We start from the raw sequence: 24,659 nt of genomic DNA, 5'->3' as shown, positions 1-24,659 counted from the left end.
TCTGTCTACATTTACACTTACATGTATCACTAAACAGATGAAGTCTGTATAATACAGTATTTAGGTGTTCAGTACACTGCCTGTGAGTAATGTATTGTGGCTCTTCTGTGTTTGGTTCTGTTTTGTCCTCTTGTGTTAAAGGGAGAATGGAGCTGCTAGTAAGTGCTTGTGAGCTGCTTTCATGGCTCCATCACAGGCTGTCAACTTGCTTTGTTCCCTCATAAATGCACGTTTGTCCCAGAGTTAGCTGTGAATGATGTTGAATTTACACTGACTCAACCTCAGAAGTACTTTCACTACATCTCTGTCCCTCGCCTGTCCTTTTATACAGCGTCTTGGCACAGATAGGGTGGATTTATGCCCATGAAGGGAGCCGAAGGGCCTCACAGACATGATAAATGAGGCAGTGTGTAGGCCCGACTAAAGCATCCTCAGGAATGCTGCACACAGCCAATGAGTTACAGCTGTGGCTCCTGCTGTGGTGTGTGTTAGTATGAGCGATTACTGACAGCGGTTTAATCATAGACTTTTCCATACGTTTGTTCGACAAACAGACAGACGACGTCACCCCTTGTATTATGCTGTTTTAAAACTGGACACGATGCAATAAGATTTCAGTGACAAGCAATTTGTCTGTCCACACCGAACGCATACAAATTCTGCGCGACATGGCACAATCACTGCCAGTCAGAACATATTTGATGGACCAATGAGAGCCCAGAAATAGCAACCAAGGGCCAGAAATAGAAATCAGGAAATATTATAATTAAATGTTATAGAAAAATATAATATATATATATATATATATATATATATATATATATATATATATATATATATAGCTAAGAAGAGCATATGCTTACAGTGAAGGTGATATATGTAATTTATGAGATAAAAGTTAAAATACCCTACTTTTTAGCCTATCCCTATGATTACTCACCCTCATGTTCCATTTGAATTTCTGTTCCATGGAACACAAAAGAGATGGGTGAATGACAGAAATAGCAACCAAGTATTGTGAAGTGATTGTGATTATAAAGTATTATGCAAATATCTAAGGTGCATTATATTTTTCACAAAAACATTTTACTTAAAATGGTTATTTAATATATTCTGCTTTTAGTGGATCAGTAGGAAATATCAATTTTGGATTTCAACATTTCCTTTGCAAATAGAACTGAACAGAAGAACAAGAAGCCCTACAACACATGGTATGACCCCTTACAGAGCCCGGATCTCATCATCATTGAGTCTTTCAGTCTGGGATGACATGAAGAGACAGATGCAAATGAGACAGACTTAATAGATAGAACTGTAAAACGTCTTGGTTACTGATGTAACCTCTGTTCCCTAATGGAGGGAAGGAGACGTTGTGTCGATGTAGTGACACTAGGGGTTCGCTCTTGAGAGCCCCAGTCACCTTTGCTTTATTCAGAAAAGGCCAATGAAAATTGGCGAGTGGAATTTGCATGCCACTCTCCGCCAAGGACATACGGGTATAAAAGGAGATGGCGTGCACCACTCATTCATCACTCATCCCTCCATCAGGGAACAGAGGTTACACCAATAACAAGACGTTCCCTGTCTGTCACTCATTCGAAGTTGTGTTGATGTAGTGACACTAGGGTTCCTATACGAAATGCCGCAGGCGCTGAACCGTGTCACGAGGTACGGAGGAGCGGACACGGGCAGGATGCTGCGTGCTTCGCATCGAGTGCTCGACCACGTTGTGACCTTCCAGCGAGTTAGGTAAGGTGTCTCCCTGGTCCCGATAAGGGTGGGAGAAGGCATTTACCCGAGGAGGCTACAGGCGGTGGCCTTTCCTGATTTTTGTATTAAGCAATTTCCCACCGAGCACCTGTTATAGCGCTGGGGAAGTGCTCTTCCTCTCCAGGTGGGAGAGCACTACGGAGACCACATCCTACCGGAGGGAGGTTAACATGTGGAATGATGCTGGGAATGACCCTATATACGGAGAGGGTACATAGCAACAGTGGCTGAGGCAGAGCAAAGCTCTGACAAGGGGAAACACAGGGTTCACCTGAGGGGAAACCGAACAGTGGAAACGCATCATACGGGATTACCGAGGGGGGAATCACCACGTATGGAGCACTGAGCCCAAGTACACGGGCTCATCTGAAAAGTCCTCAACAGTGTCGCCAAAGAGCCCCCCTTGGGAGACACGTCACACATCTCCACAAGGTTGAGCCACAGGTGTCCCTCTTGGACCACCAAAGTGGACATCATCTGACCCAGGGCACGCGCCGTGACTTTTGTCGCTTGTAGAGCGAGGTCAGTCATGGTGCACAGTTCCTGCATGAGCCCTGGGGTGGTTCTACCCTGATGCAAATCTTTAAGCGCCTTGGCCTGGTGAAGCTGCAGGATGGCCATGGTCGGTTCCTCCAGGTGGCTGTGCCGTGCACTGCCACGGCGCGCTCGACCTGGGGAAGCTCGACATATCCCTTGGCTGCCCCGCCGTCGAGGGTAGTTAAGGTGGACGAGCTCGCTAAGCGTGTACGGGTGGAGAAAGGTGCCTTCCACGACTTCACAAGCTCCTTGTGCACTTCCGGGATGAAAGGCACCGGGGCCAGAAACCAATCATCCAGCCGCAAACACTCAGGGTGGGGCGGAGGGTTCCACTCAAGCCCGATGTTCGCAGCCGCCCCGTCAAGCATGGCTGCCAGCTCAGCGAGCCCACCCTCTGATGCTGCGACCGATAACTCATCCTCGTCGCGAGCCGCGAATGAGACATTAAATCCGCCCTGAGGCGGACCGCCTGCCTCGCTCGTGAACTCTACCGGGCAGAATGAGCATGCTGGGGGATGGGAGGTCTGCGGGAACTGAGCCGGCAGAGAAGCTCCAATATCCACATCCAAATTGCCCACGGCGCTCGCCGACCCAGCCGTCTGAGTTTCAACGCAGGATGGACTGGGTCGGGAAGCAGCCGCGGTGGCTCTCTGCTTCATGGTGAAGAAAGAGAGCCGCGACCGCAACGTTCTCACGGGCAAGTTCTCACAGTGAAAACATGACCCATCTACAAAAGCTGCCTCGGCGTGCTGGCGACCCAAGCACTCGAGACAGATTTCGTGACCATCCGGTGGGGAGAGATAACAGCCACACCCAGTAGCACAAAAGCAAAAGGACATCTTTAAAAAGACGGCATTCGTTTGTGTGAGCTCTTTTAGAGAAAATATACTCTTTTAAATATACTCTTTTTTACACCTGTGGACTCCAGCACAACATTCGACCATGTGATGGTGACCGCTGATATGCGCCGTAAAATCCAGCAGCAATAGCATGGTGACGGGATGAACACACACATGCGCTAGGCTCCAAAGAACAAGTCTGCATGAGTGGTGCACGTATATACCCGTATATACGCCTTTTATACCCGTATGTCCGAGGCGGAGAGTGGCATGCAAATTCCACTCGCCAATTTTCGTTGGCCTTTTCTGAATAAAGCAAAGGTGATTGGGGCTCTCAAGAGTGAACCCCTAGTATCACTACATTGACACAACGTCGAGTGAGTGACAGACAAGGAACTGTGTCCAGGTGTACCTAGGAGAATTTGAGCTGTTTTGAAGGCAAAGGTTTTCACACTAAATATTGATTTAGCTTTTTTTATGTTTACTGGACTTTGTATGACGTTAATTGATAAAAACTATTTATGGTTTTATTCTAAAGACATCCTCACTATGCAGCACTTTTCACCGAAAACTTTTGCACAGTACTAAATATACACCGATCAGCTACAACATTAAAACCACCTGCCTAATATTGTGTAGGTTCCGCTCGTGCCACCAAAACACCACTAACCCGCATCTCAGAATAGCATTCTGAAATTATATTCTTCCCACAACAATTGTACAGAGTGGTTATCTGAGTTACTGTAGATTTTGTCAGTTCGAACCAGTCTGACCATTCTCTGTTGACCTTTCTCATCAACAAGGCATTTCTGTCCACAGAACTGCCACTCACTGGATGTTTTTAAATAAATAAGTAAATTCTGGAGACTGTTGTGTGTTAAAATCCCAGGAGATCAGCAGTTACAGAAATACACAAACCAGCCCGTCTGGCACCAACAATCATCCATGCAATCAGGGTTGGGGAGTAACGGAATACATGTAACGGGATTACATATTTAAAATACAAAATATAAGTAACTGTATTCCACTACAGTAACAATTTAAATCATTGGTAATTTAAATACAGTAACATTCAAAAAGTATTTTGATTACTGAAGAGATTACTTTGCATTTTATTGTCATTTGTTTCATTTAATATTTAGTCCTTTCAGATGGAAAACATTTATACATATAAATGATGCGATCCAAAGTGCATTTGAACAGCGGTGAAACACTTTCTTATGATGTGTTACATTCATACGAGCAGACAGAGAAATATGTTTGAAGTACGTTTGGAGCACAAGAAATAGAAAGAAACTATTTTACATGCATGTTACCAGGCACGATCATATTCTTTTATCAAGAAAATTCACGTTGGATCATAATTTCTTTTTTTCTAGTAAGACCTTTGATATTAGGGCAAAAATCGTATTCTTGATAATAATTTTTTTATTGTTTTCCTGTAAAAATATTTAAAAATCATTAAAACAAGATCAATTTGATTTATCTTGATTTAGAAACAACACTGCATAAGATATTTAGGTTTTTCAGAGAATGTATTTTTAACGTGTATTTTGTCTTACTGTACTGGCAGAGTTTTTATAGTCAAAACAAGTGAAAAAAATCTACCAGTGCTAAAGAAGTAATCCAAAGTATTTAGAATATGTTACTGACCTTGAGTAATCTAACGAATTACGTTACAAATTACATTTTACAGCATGTATTCTGTAATCTGTAGTGGAATACATTTCAGAAGTAATCCTCCCAACCCTGCATGCAATTATGTAATCAGCCAATCATGTGGCAGCAGTGTAGTGTATAAAATCATGCAGATACGGGTCAGGAGCTTCAGTTAATGCTCACATCAACCATCAGAATGGGGAATTGAAATGTGATCTCAATGATTTGGACCGTGGCATGATTGTTGGTGCCAGACGGGCTGGTTGGAGTATTACTGTAACTGCTGATCTCCTGGGATTTTCACACACAGCAGTCTCTAGAATTTACTCCAAATGGTGCCAAAAACAAAAAAACATACAGTGAGTGGCAGTTCTGCTGATGGAAACGCCTTGTTGATGAGAGAGGTCAACAGAGAATGGCCAGACTGGTTCAAACTGACAAAGTCTATGGTAACTCAGAGAACTGCTCTGTACAATTGTGGTGAGAAGAGTAGCATCTCAGAATGCTATTCTGAGATGCGGGTTGGCGCTGTTTTGGCAGCACGAGGGGGACCTTCACATTATTTGTCAGGTGGTTTTCATGTTGTGGCTGATTGGTGTAAATACACTTACTTTATACATTACTCACTCTCATGTTCCATTTGACTTTCTTTGTTCCATGGAACACAAAAGGTGATGGGTGAATGACAGCCTCTGTCACCATTTACTTTCGTTGTGACTGAGATTAACATACTGCACAGTATCTTTTTTTGTTCCATGGAACAAAGTAATTCAGGATTGGAACAACATATGGGTGAGTAAATGTTGACAGAATTATAATTTTTGGGTGAACTAATCCTATAATGTTTAACTTTCGGACATAGCCCACCTGTCATCAACTGGGGGAGAGCGGTGCAAAATTCTTCCCACATCACTCTTCTCCGTGCTGGCTCTCCTTCGTGTCCCCAAACTTTACCACATTAATTAGAGCTTCCACATACCTTAATTACACCAAGTTCTATGCTAATGCTGGAGTCCTGTGTGAATTGCCTGCCGTTTCTCGCAGACTCTGTGCATGATTTGCATTTCACAAAAGGTTTACATCTATTCCTGGATGAGAGAGGGAGAAAGAGAAGCAAATGATTTGTGATGGGGAAGAAGGGTTTGTGCTAGTAAACTAAGGCTGTGGTTCACTTTTGTGTAACCTTGTGCTTCACTTATGAGTCTTTGTTTTATGTGCCATCTCAATTATGTCAAGCCTGCGCTGCTTTCCTGACCATCATTTCCTGCTCAGAGTACAAAGCTTTTTCATATGTACTTTTACAGTGCCAAGCTCAATGTTTTTCTCTGTTTTTCTAGTTTTTCATAAAGTGCTGAAAGGGTTTGTTAGTCTAGTGGCACTCATTTTCATCGCTGCATTGACTTTGGCAATGTTCATTGGAACTTTTGTAACTAATTGTGGTCTAAAACTCTGAAAGGTGAATATTACATCTTAATGCATCAAGCTAAGAAGAGTGTATACTTACAGTAAAACTGATGTGTAATTTGGGGGATTTTAATCCTTTTTAATCTATTTGTTTTATCTTTGCTTAATATGCACAGATAACTATATAGGTAAGCCATATGTACTGTAGGTTGATTCCATTGTAAACACTGTGAATCTGTGGCGCTATGAAAACTTTGCTCTTGTAAATTTTTTTGAGGGTCTCAAAAAACCCAACACAACAACATTGTCTCAACCAATGGTGTGAGTTTGGGGCAGGGCTATCTGTTGTACTGACCAGTGGAAGACAGGAAAGGTGTTTGGAGAGACCTGTTTGATTCTGCTTGCAATTTCCTGTGTTGGAGTGTGCCCTTAAATTATGTTTTGGCTGACAGGAATTTCACTGGGGATTATGTAGAGGAACAGGGGAGCAGTAGCGTGCACAGGAGGAGGGAGACCTGAGTTAGGGCTGGGGGCAGGCATTGACATAATCTTGTTGTCTTTCTCAGTGGCAAGTTCTGGATGGCTGTTCGCTCGTTCATCAAATTCCATAGGTAGCATATTCTCTTAACTCTATGTAGGTTGCTTATTTTAATATACGTCATATGATATCATCATGGCAGAGGAGGCTGTGAGGAAGATCCCTTTAGCGTAAGTAAAGCTATGGACAGATTCATGCATGAGTCTTCAGTGCTGTTTATTAGGCAGGGCAGGGGTAAATCTTATATTCAAACGTGTGGGATATTTGTACCTATTTGCTATTTGTTAATCAGTCACTCTTTTGTTTGGATTATCTTTTTTCGTTGTCCAACTTCAAGTAATCTTTATACTTGTGTAAATGAATGTCTGAGATGACCCTCCCTGATGGAGATGTAATTAGAGAGAGAGCGAGAGAAATAGAAAGTCTAAAATGTGAGATTTGGTATTGAGATGAGGTTACATTTTGACGTGAGTTTAGTGTTCTCTATAGATTTTTCACTTTAGATTTTTGCATCCCCATTATCCTTTGAGTTTATCATGATATCATCAGCTTAATGAAGCCAACAGCCTTTAATTAGTTTCAGAATCACAGTTAACTGCTACAATAGATTACTGCAAAATACTATCTCAGTCAACACATTTTTTTAAAGTTTGATCAGGGTTTTCATCATGCTGACACTAAAAGTAAAAAGTTGGTGTTGGTTTGTTTCTGTTCTGTGAGATGAATTCTTAAAAATAGCTCAAGTTTACCTGCTGTGAACTTTGACCAGTGATACATGATGTTGTAGCTATGGTAGTAACCTAAGATTAGGGCAATGAAATGTAAACATTTAAGAATCAGATACTGAATAACCCATATTTATCGTCTGTTAATCTGAATATTGGGGAAACCTGTACCCCTCAATCTTTATGGTGGCTACTAGGGCTGGGTCAAAATATTTATTTTCTGATGCATCACAATCTTCATTTGAACGATCTCGATTCTTAAATCCCAAAACCGATTATTGCGGCAACCTTCAATGCAAGTGAATCACTTGCATATACAACCATTTTTTTTTTTTTAAATTGGCTGTGTTTAGCCACTGGCTGGCACATTTTCAGATTTCACTCACCAGTGATTGAGTAGTAGCCTATAGACGCTAGCGCCATCTTTGATTTTTAATGGGAATGACAATGAGGCTGTGAGGGATAGACGTACAGTCTCTTCAAGGGGCTGTACTGCAGTTTAAAGTGTTTTTGGATCATTCCACGGACAAAACATCGATAAAATATCTGTCCAAGAACATTCAGTATACAAAGAACTCCAGACAACATGAGTTGTGGAAAACCAGATGTGATCTAGGAGCTTTGTACAGCTTTATACCGTTATACCGTGCCATTGAAGAGATGGTAAGTCTGTCCCTCACAGCCTCATTGTCATTCCCATTAAAAATCAAAGATGGAGCTAGTGTGAATAGGGTCTATAGTGACGAAAAAGCACCTTTCACTGCGGGTTAAGTGTAAAAGTTTGGTTTGACTCGTTCTCTGGTAATGTGTGTTGAAACATGAAATCCATGCAAACAATTTGTCAGTGATGAAATGCATTTTTGTTTGAAAATGCATATTTTTCTCTATGTTTCGGCCTTCTGTCCACACTGAGACAATGTTTTTAAGGGAAAACTAAGCTTTTAAAAAAACGCTTTCCCAAGTGGATACATTTGAAAACGCCATCTTTGCGTTGTAGTGTGGACTGGGAAAACGGATATATCTAAAAAAACGGTGATGTATTTGTTGTCATGTGATGCAGCATGTGATCCATTCACCCAAAACAATCAAGATGGCGGCCCATGTTGTAGCACCGTTTTTGTGCCAGATATCTACTTTAGTTTACTCGTAATAGTTGTCCGGTGGCGGAACACCAGGATAATTACGTTTTAGAACATACATGGAACGATGATTTTTCACATGCGCAGTAAGGGGACTTAAGCATTTTCATACGTTTCAGTGTGGACGAGCAACTTTTTGAAAACATTTGAAAATGACAGTGTGGACGGAGAGCGTTTTCAAATTTATCCAGATTAATGTGGACGCAGCCAAAATACACTTTTTGTTCTTTACTGTGAGTTGTTAATCAAAAATAAATAAATAAATAAATAAATAAATTTATTCTAATCACACATAGCACGAATGCAGTAAAAAAGCCATTCGACTCCACTCTTGTTAATATGCGCTAAACCAAAACACAAAAAAGTTACCTGAACTGCCGGCAGTCTTAAAGAGACAGTAGCATTTTAGCATGTGTTCTACATATCAAAAGTAAATACTTTTAAAAAGTACAAATTATGCATGTAAACAATATATATGTAACAAAAAATATGTATGCATTATAATATATTGCAATTTCAAGGTATCATATTTATTGATGAAATACATTGATTTGAACATTTAAAAAAACTAAAATGTGAAGAAAATGATGAAAAACTAATGATAAAATGTAATTTGCAAAATATAGATTTTCATAATATACCTAGTTAGAATGTCTCCTGAATAATTAACAGCATTAGCTGAGAGAGAATTTCATTAATATGTAAGCAAAATGGACATTATAACTTAAATATACCCATGAATTGGAGACGAATGGAATCAAATAGAGAGCTTGTGAATTGGAATCAAATCAGCAAGGGAAATCTGTACCAATACCCAGCCGTAGTGGTTACGGCTTTGGTTGTATCAGCAATTTAATGGTGTTCTTGCTTGAAGAAGCCCTGTTTCTTTTCAGATCTAAAGAATGAGATTCAGTTGTGTGTTTTTGTCCTCTTCCTCTCATGTCCAGTGTGCACCAGCAGTTTTCCAACTACAAGGAGCAGGTGAGGCAGATCGGGCAAGAGCCCCAGCAAAGGCAGCAGGGCCAACACAAGGATGACGCCCCCACTTGTGGCATTTGCCACAAGACCAAGTTTGCTGATGGCTGCGGAAACCTGTGCTCCTACTGCCAGACGAAGTTCTGTGCCCGGTGTGGGGGAAGGGTCTCTCTGCGTTCTAATAATGTGAGTAACACCTACATACCCTCTCTGTTTTCCATACTTCTTCAACCTCTGATCTGCAGACATTTAAGCAGGGACAGGGAGAGAAGAGCGAGCCTGTCGCAGAGTGATGGGTGGATGAGAGAAAGGTTAATTGGGCATTAGTCAGAGGAGATGATGCTGTTGGTCACCAGGGGGTCACTGCACTCCCACACTGGGATGCCCAAGTCGGTGCTGAGGCTCCACAGGGGCAGCCATGCCACGCAAAGGGAAACTCCTGAAATGGTGGCCCACCTCCTGGAGTGTGATATTTACCTTTGCTTTCTATTCCCTCCACTAAGTCCAGAGCTAATTAGTGTTCAGTCATAATGAGTGCAGTGTAGGGAGTCAACAGAAGGGTAGAATTAGCTCACTGACGGACCTCCGTGAAGTTGTCACCCCATATAATTAAATCGTTACCAAATCTGTACCGTTCGTTTGTGCTGATTTGTGCCGCAAAAATGAACGTTTGTGCTGGTTCGGTGTTTGAGATATTAGAAATTATTTTTTTGGCTGTGTGATGTCACTTTCCACCCAGTGTGGTCTATAACACTCCAAACCAGGGTCATTCGTTTGTGCTTCATTTGTGCTGATTTGTGCCATTAAAAGAAACACTGTATTACCTGTATCTAACACTGTATCTATTACCCTGAGTTCCTTAGAAATAAGAATTTGAATTCGGTAGCAGTGACATCACTCTCCACCCCATGTGGTCTAAATCGCTCCGAACCGGTGTTGTTCGTTTGTGCTCGGTTTGTGCTGATTTGTGCCGTTAAAAGAAACATCATAATGTTTTCCTTTCTTTGTATTAAACAAGATAGTTTTTGGGAGCTGTGAAATCACGCTGGCTGAACCCCATGTCAATCACTCTCACCTGTCTCCATCGTTTGTGCTCACTTCTGGTTTGTGCCGTGTTTGTAATCATTGAAGCATTCATTTTTGGGCAAAGATTTAATTTTTCACCCCATAAAACTCAAACACATCTCTCTTTCTCTGTCAAGAAATATCAGATTTGGTCTGATATTTAAACCAGGGATGAAAACTACTCACCTTTCAGTTTTCTGAAGCTAATTTGACCTAATTGTTTGGTAAAATTTCTAAATTGTCCTTATTAAAATCACTTTAAATGGTTACTTTAAGCTTAAAAATTTTTAAAACTTGAAACTCTTATTCTAGATTTATCTACAGTATTAGCAAAACATAGCAAGCTACAATATAATAAAAATAAAAATAGTAAAAGTTAGTAAATAACATATAGAACATATAAATATAAAATATATGTAGCCTTTACTACCCGGCCAAATGACACTGACTAAGTTTGTTTCTCATAATCTTAAAACCTTTTGATCTATAGGCTTATGGTCAAATGTTTAGGATTATTTCTGTACTAAAAAATAAATTGTGCCTAATTATAGATGTCTATACAAACCTTTTATTTATTTGCTTAATAGTATTTTTTAATTTTATTTTTTTAAAGTAGCCAACAAGTGTCCAGCATATGAAATCATTCAATACTGTTTAAAAAGCATCCCAGGATGCACTTGAAATTGACTGAGAAAATGAACAGAATGTGCAGAGCTGGAATAGACAAAAGGCTACACTGAAGACATTCAAATATAAGATGTTTCTGATTTAATTTGTTTTGCTCACCGCATAATTTCCATACTTTTGTCTTACTTCTTAGTTTTGATGACTTTATACTCTAAAAATGTGCAGTAACATATAATAAAGGATAGGCAAGTGTGATCAAACTTTTCTAAAGAGTTAGTCTTACACTGAGGAGCCGTTCACATTGAGCACATTTTTGTGTCCTTCCGCGCTGTTTTATAATTTATTTTAATGTTAACGTACGCTAGATAGATGTCTTTGACGGCTTGTTCGTGTTTTTAGATGCCATGTCATGTTAAAAAGAACCTAAACTGTTAAACGTACGTCTCGAGTCGAGACACCTACGTTTTGCTCTTTTGTGGTGCTGCGAGTAATTTTAGTGCAACAACAACAATGCATTCCAGCATGTGAACGGCACCTAACGTGTTTTCAAACATTGCGCTGAAATTTCAAACAAATATTTTGAATATTAGCTAATATATAGGACTATGCAATTACACTAACACGGTCAACAAGTCGCGCCAGCTTCTAGCTAAATTAAAACGAATAAAAGCAAATTCAGAGCTGAATACAGCGTCTATTTACTTGCGGAAAAAAATTCTGAATAATTAGCCTATATAAATATTATGTACAGCTTTGTTCAGCAGTCTCACATATAGCCTATAATCAACTCATAATTTGCAGCACCTCATTTTTTTTTTTCTTTGCATTTGGAGTTTGATGGGGTGAAAAATTCATCTTTGCCTAAAAATGAATGCTTCAATGATACCAAACACGGCACAAACCAGAAGAGAGCACAAACGATGGAGACAGGTGAGAGTGATTGACATGGGGTTTAGCCTGTGTGATTTCATGGCTCCCATAAGCTATCTTGTTAAATACAACAAAAGGAAAACGTTATGATGTTTCTTTTAACGGCACAAACCGGAACAAATCAAGCACAAACAAACTACACCGGTTTGATGCAATTTGGATGACATGGTGTGGAGAGTGACGCTACTGCTACCAAATTCAAATTGTTATATAAAGGAATTCAGGGTAATAGATACAGTGTTTCTTTTAATGGCACAAATCGAGCACAAACGAACGGCACTGGTTTTGGAGCGATTTGGACCTCATGGGTTGGAAATTGATGTCACACAGTCAAAAAAAATTATGTTTAATATCTCAAACACTGAACCAGCACAAATGTTCAGTTTTGCGGCACAAATCAGCACAAACGCAGCACAAACGAATGGTATAGATTTGGTAATGATTTAATTATATGAGTTGCCAACTTCACAGAGGTCACAGACAGAGGCAGTAGATTAGGAGGTGAAGTGAGGGAAGTGGAAATGGGGGTAAATGTAATTCATAACAATATACACTACACAGATTTATTTACGGTTATATCACCCCTGGGCTTTTGTTGTACATTTTTAGGTTTTTATAGCTACACAATGAAACCAGGTCATTGTGCTGGAAACAGGGTCCAAAAGTAACATTTTCCGCACCTGATATTGGTGAGTTAACTGAGCAGATTTACAGGTCGTAAATATTTCCTACCGGACATAAAACTATTTTGCATTATTTCATTAAAAGATTTTTTTGTCCCTATCACAAATTGCAAAATATATATATTTTTTTATTATTAGGTACAGAGTTTTCTCTGAGAAATGTGTTACTTCATTTGATTTTCTTACATTAGTTAGGGCCACATTATCATTCTTATATTGCGATTAAACCCATGTAACTGTATGTTACACTGATTTCTAGAATACTTGATTCTGATTGGTCAATCGCGGTATACTGTGGTAACTTTTTTTATAATTGACCATTGTCCCAAGCAACTGATTTTTAACACAACTGTCCTCATTTCACATCTCTCGAGTCGTATCCCTCCACAGTCTCTTTTTCAACTCAGTCAAATCAATATTACAGGTCCTTTCATTTGGTAAGTAGCCATGTAATAAGCAGGATTCACATCAAGGTTGGGGTTTATTTTGCAATAATGCCCAGCTGACTGTACATTATTCCTGAGTATTTATTCACCAAAGCAATTGACTTGAATTAGTCTCTTGGCGAGTGTTAATTTTGGAACCTGTGGTTTAGACTTGGGTCTCCCCTGTGAATGTGTGTAGCTCAGAAGGGCCCAGTGTTTGATGTGTGTGGAAAGGTGTTCTTGTCTGTGGGTGAGAAGGCACCAGAAGTCCCTGATGTGATGTGATGAAAGAAAAGTCTCTGTTGGTTGCTGCAACATGGGTGCTGCCTTGAGGTTAGCTTTGCTGAAATGAGCGCATGTTGTTTCTCCAAGCCCTTTGGCGTGTGCTATTAATGAAAGTGGCAGGCTTGATAATGGAGTCGCTGGATGCCTGTAGGTTAAACATAGAGAGATACACCTACTCAATCTGGTAGACTGGAAACAGTAGCTAACAGCAATGAAATACACTTAATAGATCCATTGCAATGAGTAGCCTGAGACCAGTTGGTGTAGATTGAATAGACTTGAGGAAGTTCAATGCACCTGTTACTAAAATCGTAACACCCCACCCTATCTTTTACAACACTTTTATGTGTGCTCAGCTGGATGCACACTGTACAATTTTTGCCATGATTTGGGGATCCTAAAAGATTATTTAATCATAGGTCTAAATTGGACTTGAATCGCTTAGTGTGACATGCTCCCAGACAGCCAATTAACTGCCTGTGCGATGAATTTTAGCATTTGATGGATTTCTGGTAGAAATTACAGGTCACAGTCCTGCTGTGTTACTGCTCATAAAACATCTAATGAAGAACCAATAGGGGCACAGCACGACAGATTCCAGACACTACATATAATTAGTGAAAGGGCTTTCCTGGGTTTGTATGGTACCATTTAAAATGAGAGTTTTCAAAATGAGAATGTTAGAACACTCCTGTCAAAACAGCAACAATCATAAAGAAAATAAAAGAAGAAAAAAATCATACAGTTTACATCCGGATTTAGTGTGCATTTATTTATTTTTTCAATGTATGGTGTGTCTCTAGTTACTGGACATTAAAGGGTTAGATCACCCATTTACTCACCCTCATGCCATCCCAGATGTATATGACTTTCTTTCTTCTGCTGAACACAAAGATATTTAGAAGAATATCTCAGCTCTTTTGGTCCATACAATGTAAGTGAATGGGTGCCAAAATGTTGAAGCTCCAAAATCCTCATAAGGGCAAAATAAAAGTACCCCAGACGACTCTGGTGGTTAAATCCATATATTCTAAAGTGATATGATCAGTGTGGGTGAGAAACAACAATATTTAAGTCCTTTTTTATTATAATTTCTCCTCCCTGCTCAGTCAATTTCCATGTTCACTTTCTCTTTCTCCTTCTTCTGTTTTTGGTGATTCACATCCTTCTTGCATATCACCCCCTAATGGGCAGGGAGGATAGTTTATGACAAAAAATTACTTAAATATTGATCTGTTTCTCACCCACACCTATCATATTGTGTCTGAACACATGGGTTTAACCACTGGAGTCATATGGATTACTTTTATGCTCCGTTTATGTGTATTTTGGAGTCTCAAAATATTGGCACCCATTCACTTGCATTGTATGGAAATATTCTTCTAAATCTTAATTTGTGTTCTGCAGAAGAAAAAAGTCAAACACATCTGGAATGGCATGAGGGTGAGTAAATCATTTTCATTTTTGGGTGAACTATCCCTTTAACGTTTAAGCATCTGTGAGTATTCTTAGGATGGTGACTCTAATGGTGAATCTAATGTAGGCTTCTTGTTTTCGTTGACCCCTAACTACCTTTATTTCCTCTGGGAATTATTCAATGAAAATCTCATTTTAAATCTCTGTGGCTGCACCTCTCTGCTTTGCCCTGTGGGTGGCAACATACCTGCAAATTTACACATTTGCATGATCTGTCTTTAAAGATTAGAGAAGAAATTTTCAAATCCAGAATGATGTCTAATGTGAAATTTTCCTAGAACTTTTTTTTTTTTTTTTCCACAACTAGACAATACAGTTTTAACTTAACTTTTGGTGCAGCTTCTGGCAGTCTGAGAGCTGATATTTGTGCTTGTATTTTTGTCTTTTATTCCAGCGTGCAACTGTACATCAAAATGATTTCTTATTTTCGTATATGTGATTATAATTTTTATACATCTCTCTGTCTCTTCTTTTTCTCCTCTTCCACCCACTGTCCCTCTCTCTCTCTCTCTCTCTCTCTCTCACCATGCTGCTCCTATGATGCTGGAGAAGGAGGACAAAGTGGTTAGCATTTTATATTCTCTTTATGTGACTGTGCAGTGTAAACGCTGACATGAAAATGTTCATTCACTTGCTTCTCTCATATTCACATATACAAACTCTTCATCTGAGAATGGGCTGGTTCCTCATGGTCAAACTGATCTGTTAATGAAGAGCTCACTTGTTTCAGTGGGCGTTTTAGGTTTTGTAGTGTAGGAGTGAACTAAACACTACTGTACACTATTTTGCTCTTGTTGTTTTTTGTTTTTTTTTTTGTTTTTTTTTGCTCCATGTTTGCTTGATTGTACATTTTGTGAAAGTGATGCTTCTTTTAAAGGTGCACTCAGTAATTTTTTCCCCATTAAAAAAGTTTTACTCCTAAAGAAATTAATTGCAATTATGAGATGAGGACTCTAGTCATATATCAGTAACCTTATAAAAGCTGTTTTATTCTACATGGGGGAGGGGCGCCCTCATGGGGAATGCCATTTTAAAAATCACATGACCAGCTGAATACTACTCGGCCATCTTTTTATTGGACACTTTCACTCTTGGATCAAATTAATCATGGCTGACTGTGAATAGTGGATTTCTACAATGGCATCTGTAACTGAAAACTTGATTTTGAATGATGCTGCATCCACTAGGTGTCACTGTAAGTCCAAGTTGACACAAACAAAGAGTTACTGAGTGCACCTTTTTTTTTTTCTCTAAATGGGCATGTGTGGTACAGTACAAGTGCTACACCACACAAGTTCAGGTTAAAGTCATGGCTCACCGATTTACTGAACTCTTTATTATCTGAATTAACAAAGGTTTTGTGTAAAAACATGCAAACTTGATATAGCATGTAATGTATGGGGAAAAAAAGAGCACAAAATCTATTTTATGAGTTTCTGTGGGTCTTCCTTAATAAAGTGGTTTTCAACTGGTGGGTCACGACCCAAAAATGGATCACAGGTCTGTTCTGATAGGATTGTGGACAGCAGAGAAAAACAATGCTAAATGCAAATAATAAAATGAAATAAAAAGCACAAGCCTCCTGTAGATATGGGCGTGTATGACCAATTTGCACAATTATTCTTAGTAAATCACCTGCAAAACACCCTAGTGGCGCACACACAATTTCTTAGATTGCACAAGCAAATTAGTACCCTTTATTTGGGATCTTAGTTAATCGACCTGTGAATATGCTAATGGATGTCTGTCTTGCTTGGGTTGCTTTACTGTGCAGATTGTTACAAAGACTTTGCAATGTATGTGCACTGTACCTTCTCCCAGGGAGCTGCATTCGTTAATCAGAACAGTGCCATACACTTCAGTGCTGTACAAAGATCCCTGTAAATGCGATCCAGAGCTCATTATCCCAATGATTATCAAGCCTCTTGGTAATATCTGTGTTTTCTTCTTTAGCCAAGCGTTTCTCTCTGACTGCTGCTGTTTTTGAAGTCAGATTCATTTCCCTAGGCTGTACACTTGTCTCCTCTCTTCCTCTCTCACTCTCACTCTCTCAATCTCTTGTTCTCTCGCTCTTTCTTGCTTATCCAAGGATCCATTTTAGACTATGGTCAGCTGGGCTGTGCTTTTGCACTGTGCATTTTTACACCAGAATTTAAATGTTACTGGAAAACACAAGCAATGTGTCATTCCTCTCCCCACTTCCCCAAAGCGACACCATGAGATGATTAGTATTGATCTTTCTCTTCTTCCTTTGCATCTGGTTTGTGGCTGTTTAATTGACTAGGACTTGTGTCTCTGTCTCTGCAGTCTCACAGTACTAGAAATGGGTCATGATGGCTGACTGGTCCATTTGTGAGTTTGACTAGTTTATCTCGATTTTTTTCTTGTATATATTTTTAATTTTGATATATTTTAACTGTTAAACAGTTTGCATGGTAAAATCCTCTCAGAACATTTGCATCTTTAAATCCCCCTTTTAACACACAGTCACTACAACCATACACATTCAACCGGATCCCTTGGGGCAATGCATTGGATCTCACTCTGTTTTTTTTAAGCACCTTGCCACAAATTTTGCATATTTAAGACAGCTTGTCAAGTTAAAAATATTCTAATTTTAAAAAGTGCCTTGTGACCCTTGCATTCTGCTTTTCCATTCTGTTGTAGACAGTTAATCTAGCTGTTTTTGAATACAAGAAGGTGAACCTGAAATCAGCCTTATTATAAAGGGCTTCCTTAAAGCCCATGTGTATAATTTTTACTTAAGATTTAGTTGATTTAAAAAAAAAAAAAAAAAAAAAAAATATTATTATATTTTATACAACAGTTAGTTCTGATTCTTGAATCTGATTGGACGAGAGTTCCATGTGTATTGATGTCTCACACCATCAGCACTTGGATGCTTCACTGTTGCATTCCACTTTTGTCTGTGGCATTCTAAACTAAAGTGTAAGAGCAGCAAAGATATGTTAAAAGCAGCTAGATGAGTGTCTTTTCATTTTTCTCTATGACATTAAAGGTTTTAGCCAGCAGGTGGGGACAAAATAAATTTTTTAACTATGAGTTTAGTTAAGTTTGACAAGCATTGAGTCAGCACTCCTCAGTCAGCAAGCAGTTTCTTTGAAGTCATCATCATTATCTCTCACTCCATGATTGCTCGGATTACTATTACACCTGGGAACAGCTTCAGCATTAAGGTTTATCACAGACACATCTAACGGAGTAATCACACATACTCATGGCACTTACCTGATACCTGATTTTCCGTGTATAATCAACATAGCGGAGGAGAGAATGCTTTCTATAGTGAATGTTTCTTGCGCATCGGCTATCATGAAATACTCAGGGGAGACCCCTGCTTGAACGGCTATTTTTAACACAGAGAAAATAGAATGTATTTGACCAAAATTCCCATTGTCTTCAGCAAGTGGACAAACACTACAGTTTGGGAGTTGCGACAGACGCAAGTAATTGCAGGAGCTCAATCTCTCTCGCTCTCAAACACACACACATATTCTTGTTTCTCCAATAACTTGTTAGAAACAGCCCAAGCCGTCGTTAGTAGTACTGAAGTGACATTTTTGAATTAGTAACAGAAGCTTGAGCACATCTTTTGAACTAGCAACTGCAGATTCTGGTCCATGGCGTAAGAAAGTAGTTCCACGCACAAATGCATTTTTTTTTATTTATTTATTTTTTTGTGACAGTCCTTAGTTTTTTCAATATTCTGAGGCCTAATCTCAGCTGTGCTGATGTAGGGCCGTACAGCACTCTTGCTTGTGTGATATTGCTTTAATAATTTTTTAATATGCAGAGTCAACTATAAGTAAACCATTTTTTAGGTTGATTTTCCCTAAAAGTGTAATACTGTGACTCTATGGCACTCTCAAAACATTTCTCGGTTTGTTTGAGCATTTCGACCAGCCCTACACAAAAACAATATTGGCTCGACCAATGATATGAGTTTAGGGTGGGACTATCTGTTTTTGCAACCAATGAAAGATGAGTTGTCTGGAATTTGGAAAAAAGTGATTATTTTAACAGTTCTTTTTGGTGATGGTAGTGGCACAGATGTAACTCACTTTAGCTTTTAGACTGGTTCGTGGACTACTATACCTAGTCATTCAAGCTTTTTGACTTGTTCACTGTGTAAATATGTTGCTTTGCACATCCCTATACAATACACAATCTACCAAAATGGTGGGAAAGGTGTTTTTAAAGCTATTTCCTCATGCAGGAATTTATATGTAGTGAAAATACGAGACACAGATCCAGTGCTTATGGGGATTTGGACTTGAGGCCAGCTCTGCAGGGACGAATAATGTGTCGATGAAATGCACATGAGGCCGTGTATTCATAGACCTCATCAATCTGTTTAATTCAGAGAAAGTCCAATGTTTGGAGAGGGAGCAAAGCTAAACTTATCACACTATTGATCCGCAGATGGCTTGTCTAGCATGAGATGTATGTCTCAGTGACGAAAGAGTAAGAGTCAGTTTTGTAACATCAGCAGGGAGCTATAATAAATTATTTACAATATCGATCCAGTATTTAACAATTGGAATGGTCTGTGTACATTGGACGGGTGAATGAGTGTTTTGTGAGGGGGCTGGTGGGTGAGCATCTCCAGGCACTGATGTACTGGCTCATTAGACAGAATGGACAGTAATGCTTTTTGTGGCAGTCTTTCATCCTTATCCAGGATTTATAACATGCTGAATTATGGGTCTAACTCTGCCTGTTGCCGCCCCAATTCATCAAGCTGTCGGAAGTGAACAGCGTTCTCCCTTTTCTTCCACTTACAGAACTCGAGGCTCCATTTATCCACCCTGTTTGCGTGGACCTGACACCAGCGGATGACCCTGCCTGTCCGTGTCTCGCAGAGTGATGGAAATTAAATTATATTACAGTAATAAGATGGAGGAAGGGGCGGAGTTTGGTGATGAATGACAGGCTTACAAATGCTAGGAGTCAAGCACAGCCTGTCAGAATGAGATGATGGCTTGTTTTTTTGTTTTATTTTTTATTGCAGACACTCAGCAGTTATTTTAGCATTTACTTGATTTGAAGGATATCAAGATCTCATTCCATGGTTTGTCTTCAGTCTCTTAAAAGTGCAGTTCCATTGAGTGTTCTCAGTGGTTAGTGGTTTGGAAAGAGAATCCGTAAGAACATGTGATGCGTCAGATTCTTTACTGAGTTTGAAGTTTAGAAGTATTGTTTCAGTGAGATGTGATGGACAGATTGTGGGTTGCTGAATGGAGAAGAGCTTGTGCTGACTTGCTGATTCCCCTTTTTAAAAAAAACAATATGTAAATTCACAGCGAAGAGCTTTTGTCTTCAGGACCCAGATTTTACATATTTAAATGTAAACTCAGTTATCTTTACCTCAATTAAAAAAGTTTACCCCTAAATTAATGAAAAGTACTTTTAAAAAAATATGTTTAAAATATATAGGAATATGTTCACATTAACAACAAAAGATAAGGGAAGCATTTTCTCCTTTTTAAAAGTTTAAAGCCTGTTTATTTATTCTTAATATGCATGATTTGATTATACACACTGAAAAAAAATATTTGTGGTGAAGTAAATATAGTAGAGTAGAAAAGATCAACTACTTTTTACATAAAATAATTTAGATTAAGCATGAACTTGAAAATATTACGTAAATTATACATTTGAACTCAATTCAAACATATACAAATTATTATTCTAGTAATATTTAATAATTAAATATTTTTTATGATTGTGTTATCTTTACGATGCATCATCACATATCAATCCTCAAATAGCAAACTTTGTCATATTTATTTGCTAATTTGAGTAAATTTCACAGGTAAATAAAATAAGCCAATTTTACGTAACTTTTCGAAGTTGGTGTTCCTGGCGTGAACCAGGCTTGAATAATTAATGAGCTTGCATGATTTCACTGTTTACAAGTTTATTTACAGCATTTTTATTGTTGGTTTTGTCATTATGTTTGGTAACTTCTTGTTTGGTTCATTTTCTATGGCCAAAGTTTTAAATTGTGATCATGCCTAGAGACTGCAATAGAAAGATGCACAGTAAAAAAGTTACATTTTGGTCTGTTCTCACCCAAAACCAATTAGATCGCTTTAGAAGACTTGGAATATACCACTTCAGAAGTATGGCTTACTTTTATGCTGCCTATATGTGCTTTTTGGAGCTTCAACTTTTGAAAACCAATCACATGCATTGTATGGACCTACAGAGCTGAGATATTCTTCTAAAATTTGCTTTTTATTATTTTGCATTTAGCATTGGTTTTCCCCTGCTGTGTACAACGATATCCCATTTTTGAATTAATAGAAATATCTTTTGAGGAGATAACTGAAAAATACTGTCTGTTACATTCTCTTAATCTTGCATTGAAAGCGTGGAGAGGGATGAGTGCTCCTGTGTAATCCAGGACATGCTTGTACTAGATAACACACATGCCCACAAACAAAGCACACACACATACCGATGGGAGAAGTTCATTTTCTGTTGATAATCTGCTAATGTAACTGAAGACACTGTTATTTAATATATCTCTGTCACTCATTTGTGTTAATTATGTTTGTCTTCTATTTAGAAATCTTTTTAAGTCTTGTTGACCGTTTCCTGCTTCTACATTGATTGTAATCACCAGTTTCGTTTATAAATTGGATAGTGTATAAATACACTTGCATTTGTAGTATGGTGACCAGACAGTCCCCCATTTCACAAGGTGTGTCCCAGTGTCTCGACAATTCACAAAAAGCTAAAAAATAACCTTGATTCCCTGAGGGGAACAAGATGCTGCGTATGATCGCTATAGCACCCCGTCCGAGTGTCACGTGGTCTGAAGCCCTTATACAATCATGCCAATTTATTGGCTGATGGCGCTTAAGTACGCCCCCTAGGGAAATACGTCACGGGCTCCTTAAAAGCTCTGGCTTTCGCACCATCGAGTCAGATTTTCAGCAAAAGGCACGAGCCTATGCAGCTTCTAGAGAGTATGGCCAGCTACACAGCGTCTCGTTCCCCTCAGGGAACCAAGGTGTTCCCTTTCAGAGAACTCGAGCTGCGTATGATCGCTATGGGAATGAATATATTCACGCCATGCAAACAGTAGCTGCCAACTGTCTAAGCCTGTGTGGCAAGCATATAGTGGCGCACAAGCGAGCTAAAGCGTCTGATTAAAAAATTAATTATTAATTTACTCCATATTGTTCCAACAGAGAGAACCTGGGAAGCAGAAGTCAATCCCTCGTCCAGATTATAAAATCGAACAAATGTATGCGGAGAGGACCACCCTGCCGCCATACAAATGTCCTCCAAGGACGCACCTCTAGCCAAAGCCCATGAGGATGCCATGCTCCTCATAGAATGGGCTCGAATACCCGAAGGCGAAGGTAAACTGTGTGCTTAATAAGCACTTGAAATTGCATCAATAAGCCAATGAGACAGTCTTTGCTTGGACCGAAGCACATTTGTTGTGGCCACCAAAGCACACAAACAACTGTTCTGACTTACGCCACTGTACCATCAACATAAACTCGCAGCACCCGAACTGGACAAAACATATGTAACCTTTCATGTTCCTCCAACTCAAATGGGGGAGGAGAGAAAGCCTGAAAATGAATGGTCTGCGAGCGAAACGACGTAGAAATAACCTTGGGCAAATAGCCCAAATGAGGTCTTACCACAACCTTTGAATCACCGAAAAAAAAAAAGCTGCATTCTCTCTGAAAAGGGGGAATCTCCTCTATTGTACCTTTTCTAAGAGTGAGTGAATTTCCCGAATCAAAAATGGGGCTTCCTGAACAGAGACGTCTGTTGGAACAACCCCATTGAATACTGAATTGAATGACATAACCATGCGAAACACCCTGCAACTGCTGCAAATCCGCTAGATGGGCAGACAGAGAAATTTATGCATGGCTCTTGCCTGTAGCGCGACATGTAACCATGGTGCGCTTGGCTTACTTTTGATGACTGTCCCACAACCAGCGGCACAGCTGAGGGGGGCCTTTGCGCCTCTACTACTGTGGCTGGTTGAATGGGATTTAATAATGTTTCTGCCTTTATTGTATTCAGGCATAAATTATGAGCGCCCTGAAATGCATTTAAAGCAGGGATGCTAACAGAATAAAACTTTTCCCTAGTATTTTGAACGGGGAAGAGTGTGTGAACACTGGGGGTAGGGCTGGGCGATATGGACCAAAAATCATATCTCTTTATTTTTAGACTGAATGGCGATATACGATATATATCTCAGTATTTTCTACAAAGTCAGCTAAAAGTTCAGTTGTAAGTCAAAGCCACATGTGAGATGGTAAATGAAGCTTGCAACACACTTTGTTTCGGGGCAGAAGGCTTTTCAGGCTGTGAAGGCTTTGCAGACAGAGTTGCAGCAGCAGCACGAAGTACACACGGTAGTCAAATAAAGGAAAGCCTCCATTACCATAATTTACAGCAGGGGTGCTCACAGTTCTATGAGATCTACTTTTCCATCATGTTATTGCAGCAAGATCTACCATACCCAATATATACATTTATCACAATACCAAAATGTCAGTAGTCTTAAGTGAAATGTGATGATTTTTTATATAAGCTTCAATACCACAACAAATAATAGCCTAACACTAACTAATTTGTTAATTATAAAAGAATTAAGTTCTCAAGTTATTATTTAAGAGTAGTAAACAGTCAGTAATAAAATAACAAAAGAAAAGCAATGAATAGTAAAAAATAATAATGAAAAACACTATAGAAAAAAAAAATACAAATTAAAAATTAAAATTACAGTATCAAGTATTCAATTATACATTCAGAATGAATTTGACATAAAGCTACTACTGGTCTTTCCTGTATGAATAATATATTAATACTTTTATACTAGAGTTATACTAGTAAACTTATCCAGCCAAGAGCAGTGAGTGGTTTTGTCGTTTTCTTGTTATTGTTTGATTAATATTAAGGATACTCTAGACAGCAGCAGATCTGTTAGGTTACATTTATACTTACAAGTCATACATTTCGATACAAATCAACTTCCCCCCAATGTTTTTTTTTTTTAAATTTACGTTCACTTTAAACATCACTCTCTGTGATTACATGAACACCTCACAAAGACGGGCATTTTGGCAGAATTTTGAAATGTATTTGACTGTTCAGGCACGATCACAAAATGTTTTTTTTTTTACCAGGATAAGGTTGCACCAGCTGTGCAGTAAAATCTCACGTAAGTTGGGACGTAAAGTTCACACTAAGGGCTTAGTAACTACTAGTTAGTTTGTAACTAAGTCAGTGCTTAATTTGGTTGCACCACCTGTTCTTAAGGCAAGACTTAACTAATAGGTCGTAAGCTCTCCGTAATGCGTAAGTCGCATAATATGACGTTTACCTGTATTGATCCAATAAACAGCCTTCAATTTTGTACACAGAAGTGGTAAAAAGCCATGCATTTTAGTTTTATCTTGTTACGGTTGATGTTCAAACCTTTTTTGCTCATGTAACTGTCAGCTGTAATAAATGATATTCCCATTATAATACGATACTTAAAGTAGATTTGATAAATAGTATATTTGCCCTGTG

General features: G+C 39.0%; 1 protein-coding gene across 7 annotated transcripts in view; it reads left to right on the top strand.

The window, feature by feature from the left end:
- Positions 1-24,659, top strand: part of LOC127413504 (regulating synaptic membrane exocytosis protein 1-like) — a 118,750-nt gene that overhangs the window by 32,393 nt on the left and 61,698 nt on the right. For all 7 annotated transcript variants that reach the window (XM_051650690.1, XM_051650692.1, XM_051650691.1 and 4 more), the window contains exon 3: positions 9,559-9,772. In XM_051650690.1, the coding sequence (XP_051506650.1) occupies positions 9,559-9,772 (214 nt within the window). The remainder of the gene's footprint in view (positions 1-9,558; positions 9,773-24,659) is intronic.

Source organism: Myxocyprinus asiaticus, chromosome 23 (assembly GCF_019703515.2).
Source record: "Myxocyprinus asiaticus isolate MX2 ecotype Aquarium Trade chromosome 23, UBuf_Myxa_2, whole genome shotgun sequence".
In the NCBI taxonomy this organism is placed as follows: Eukaryota; Metazoa; Chordata; class Actinopteri; order Cypriniformes; family Catostomidae; genus Myxocyprinus; species Myxocyprinus asiaticus.
This window is presented reverse-complemented; position numbering and strand designations above follow the sequence as displayed.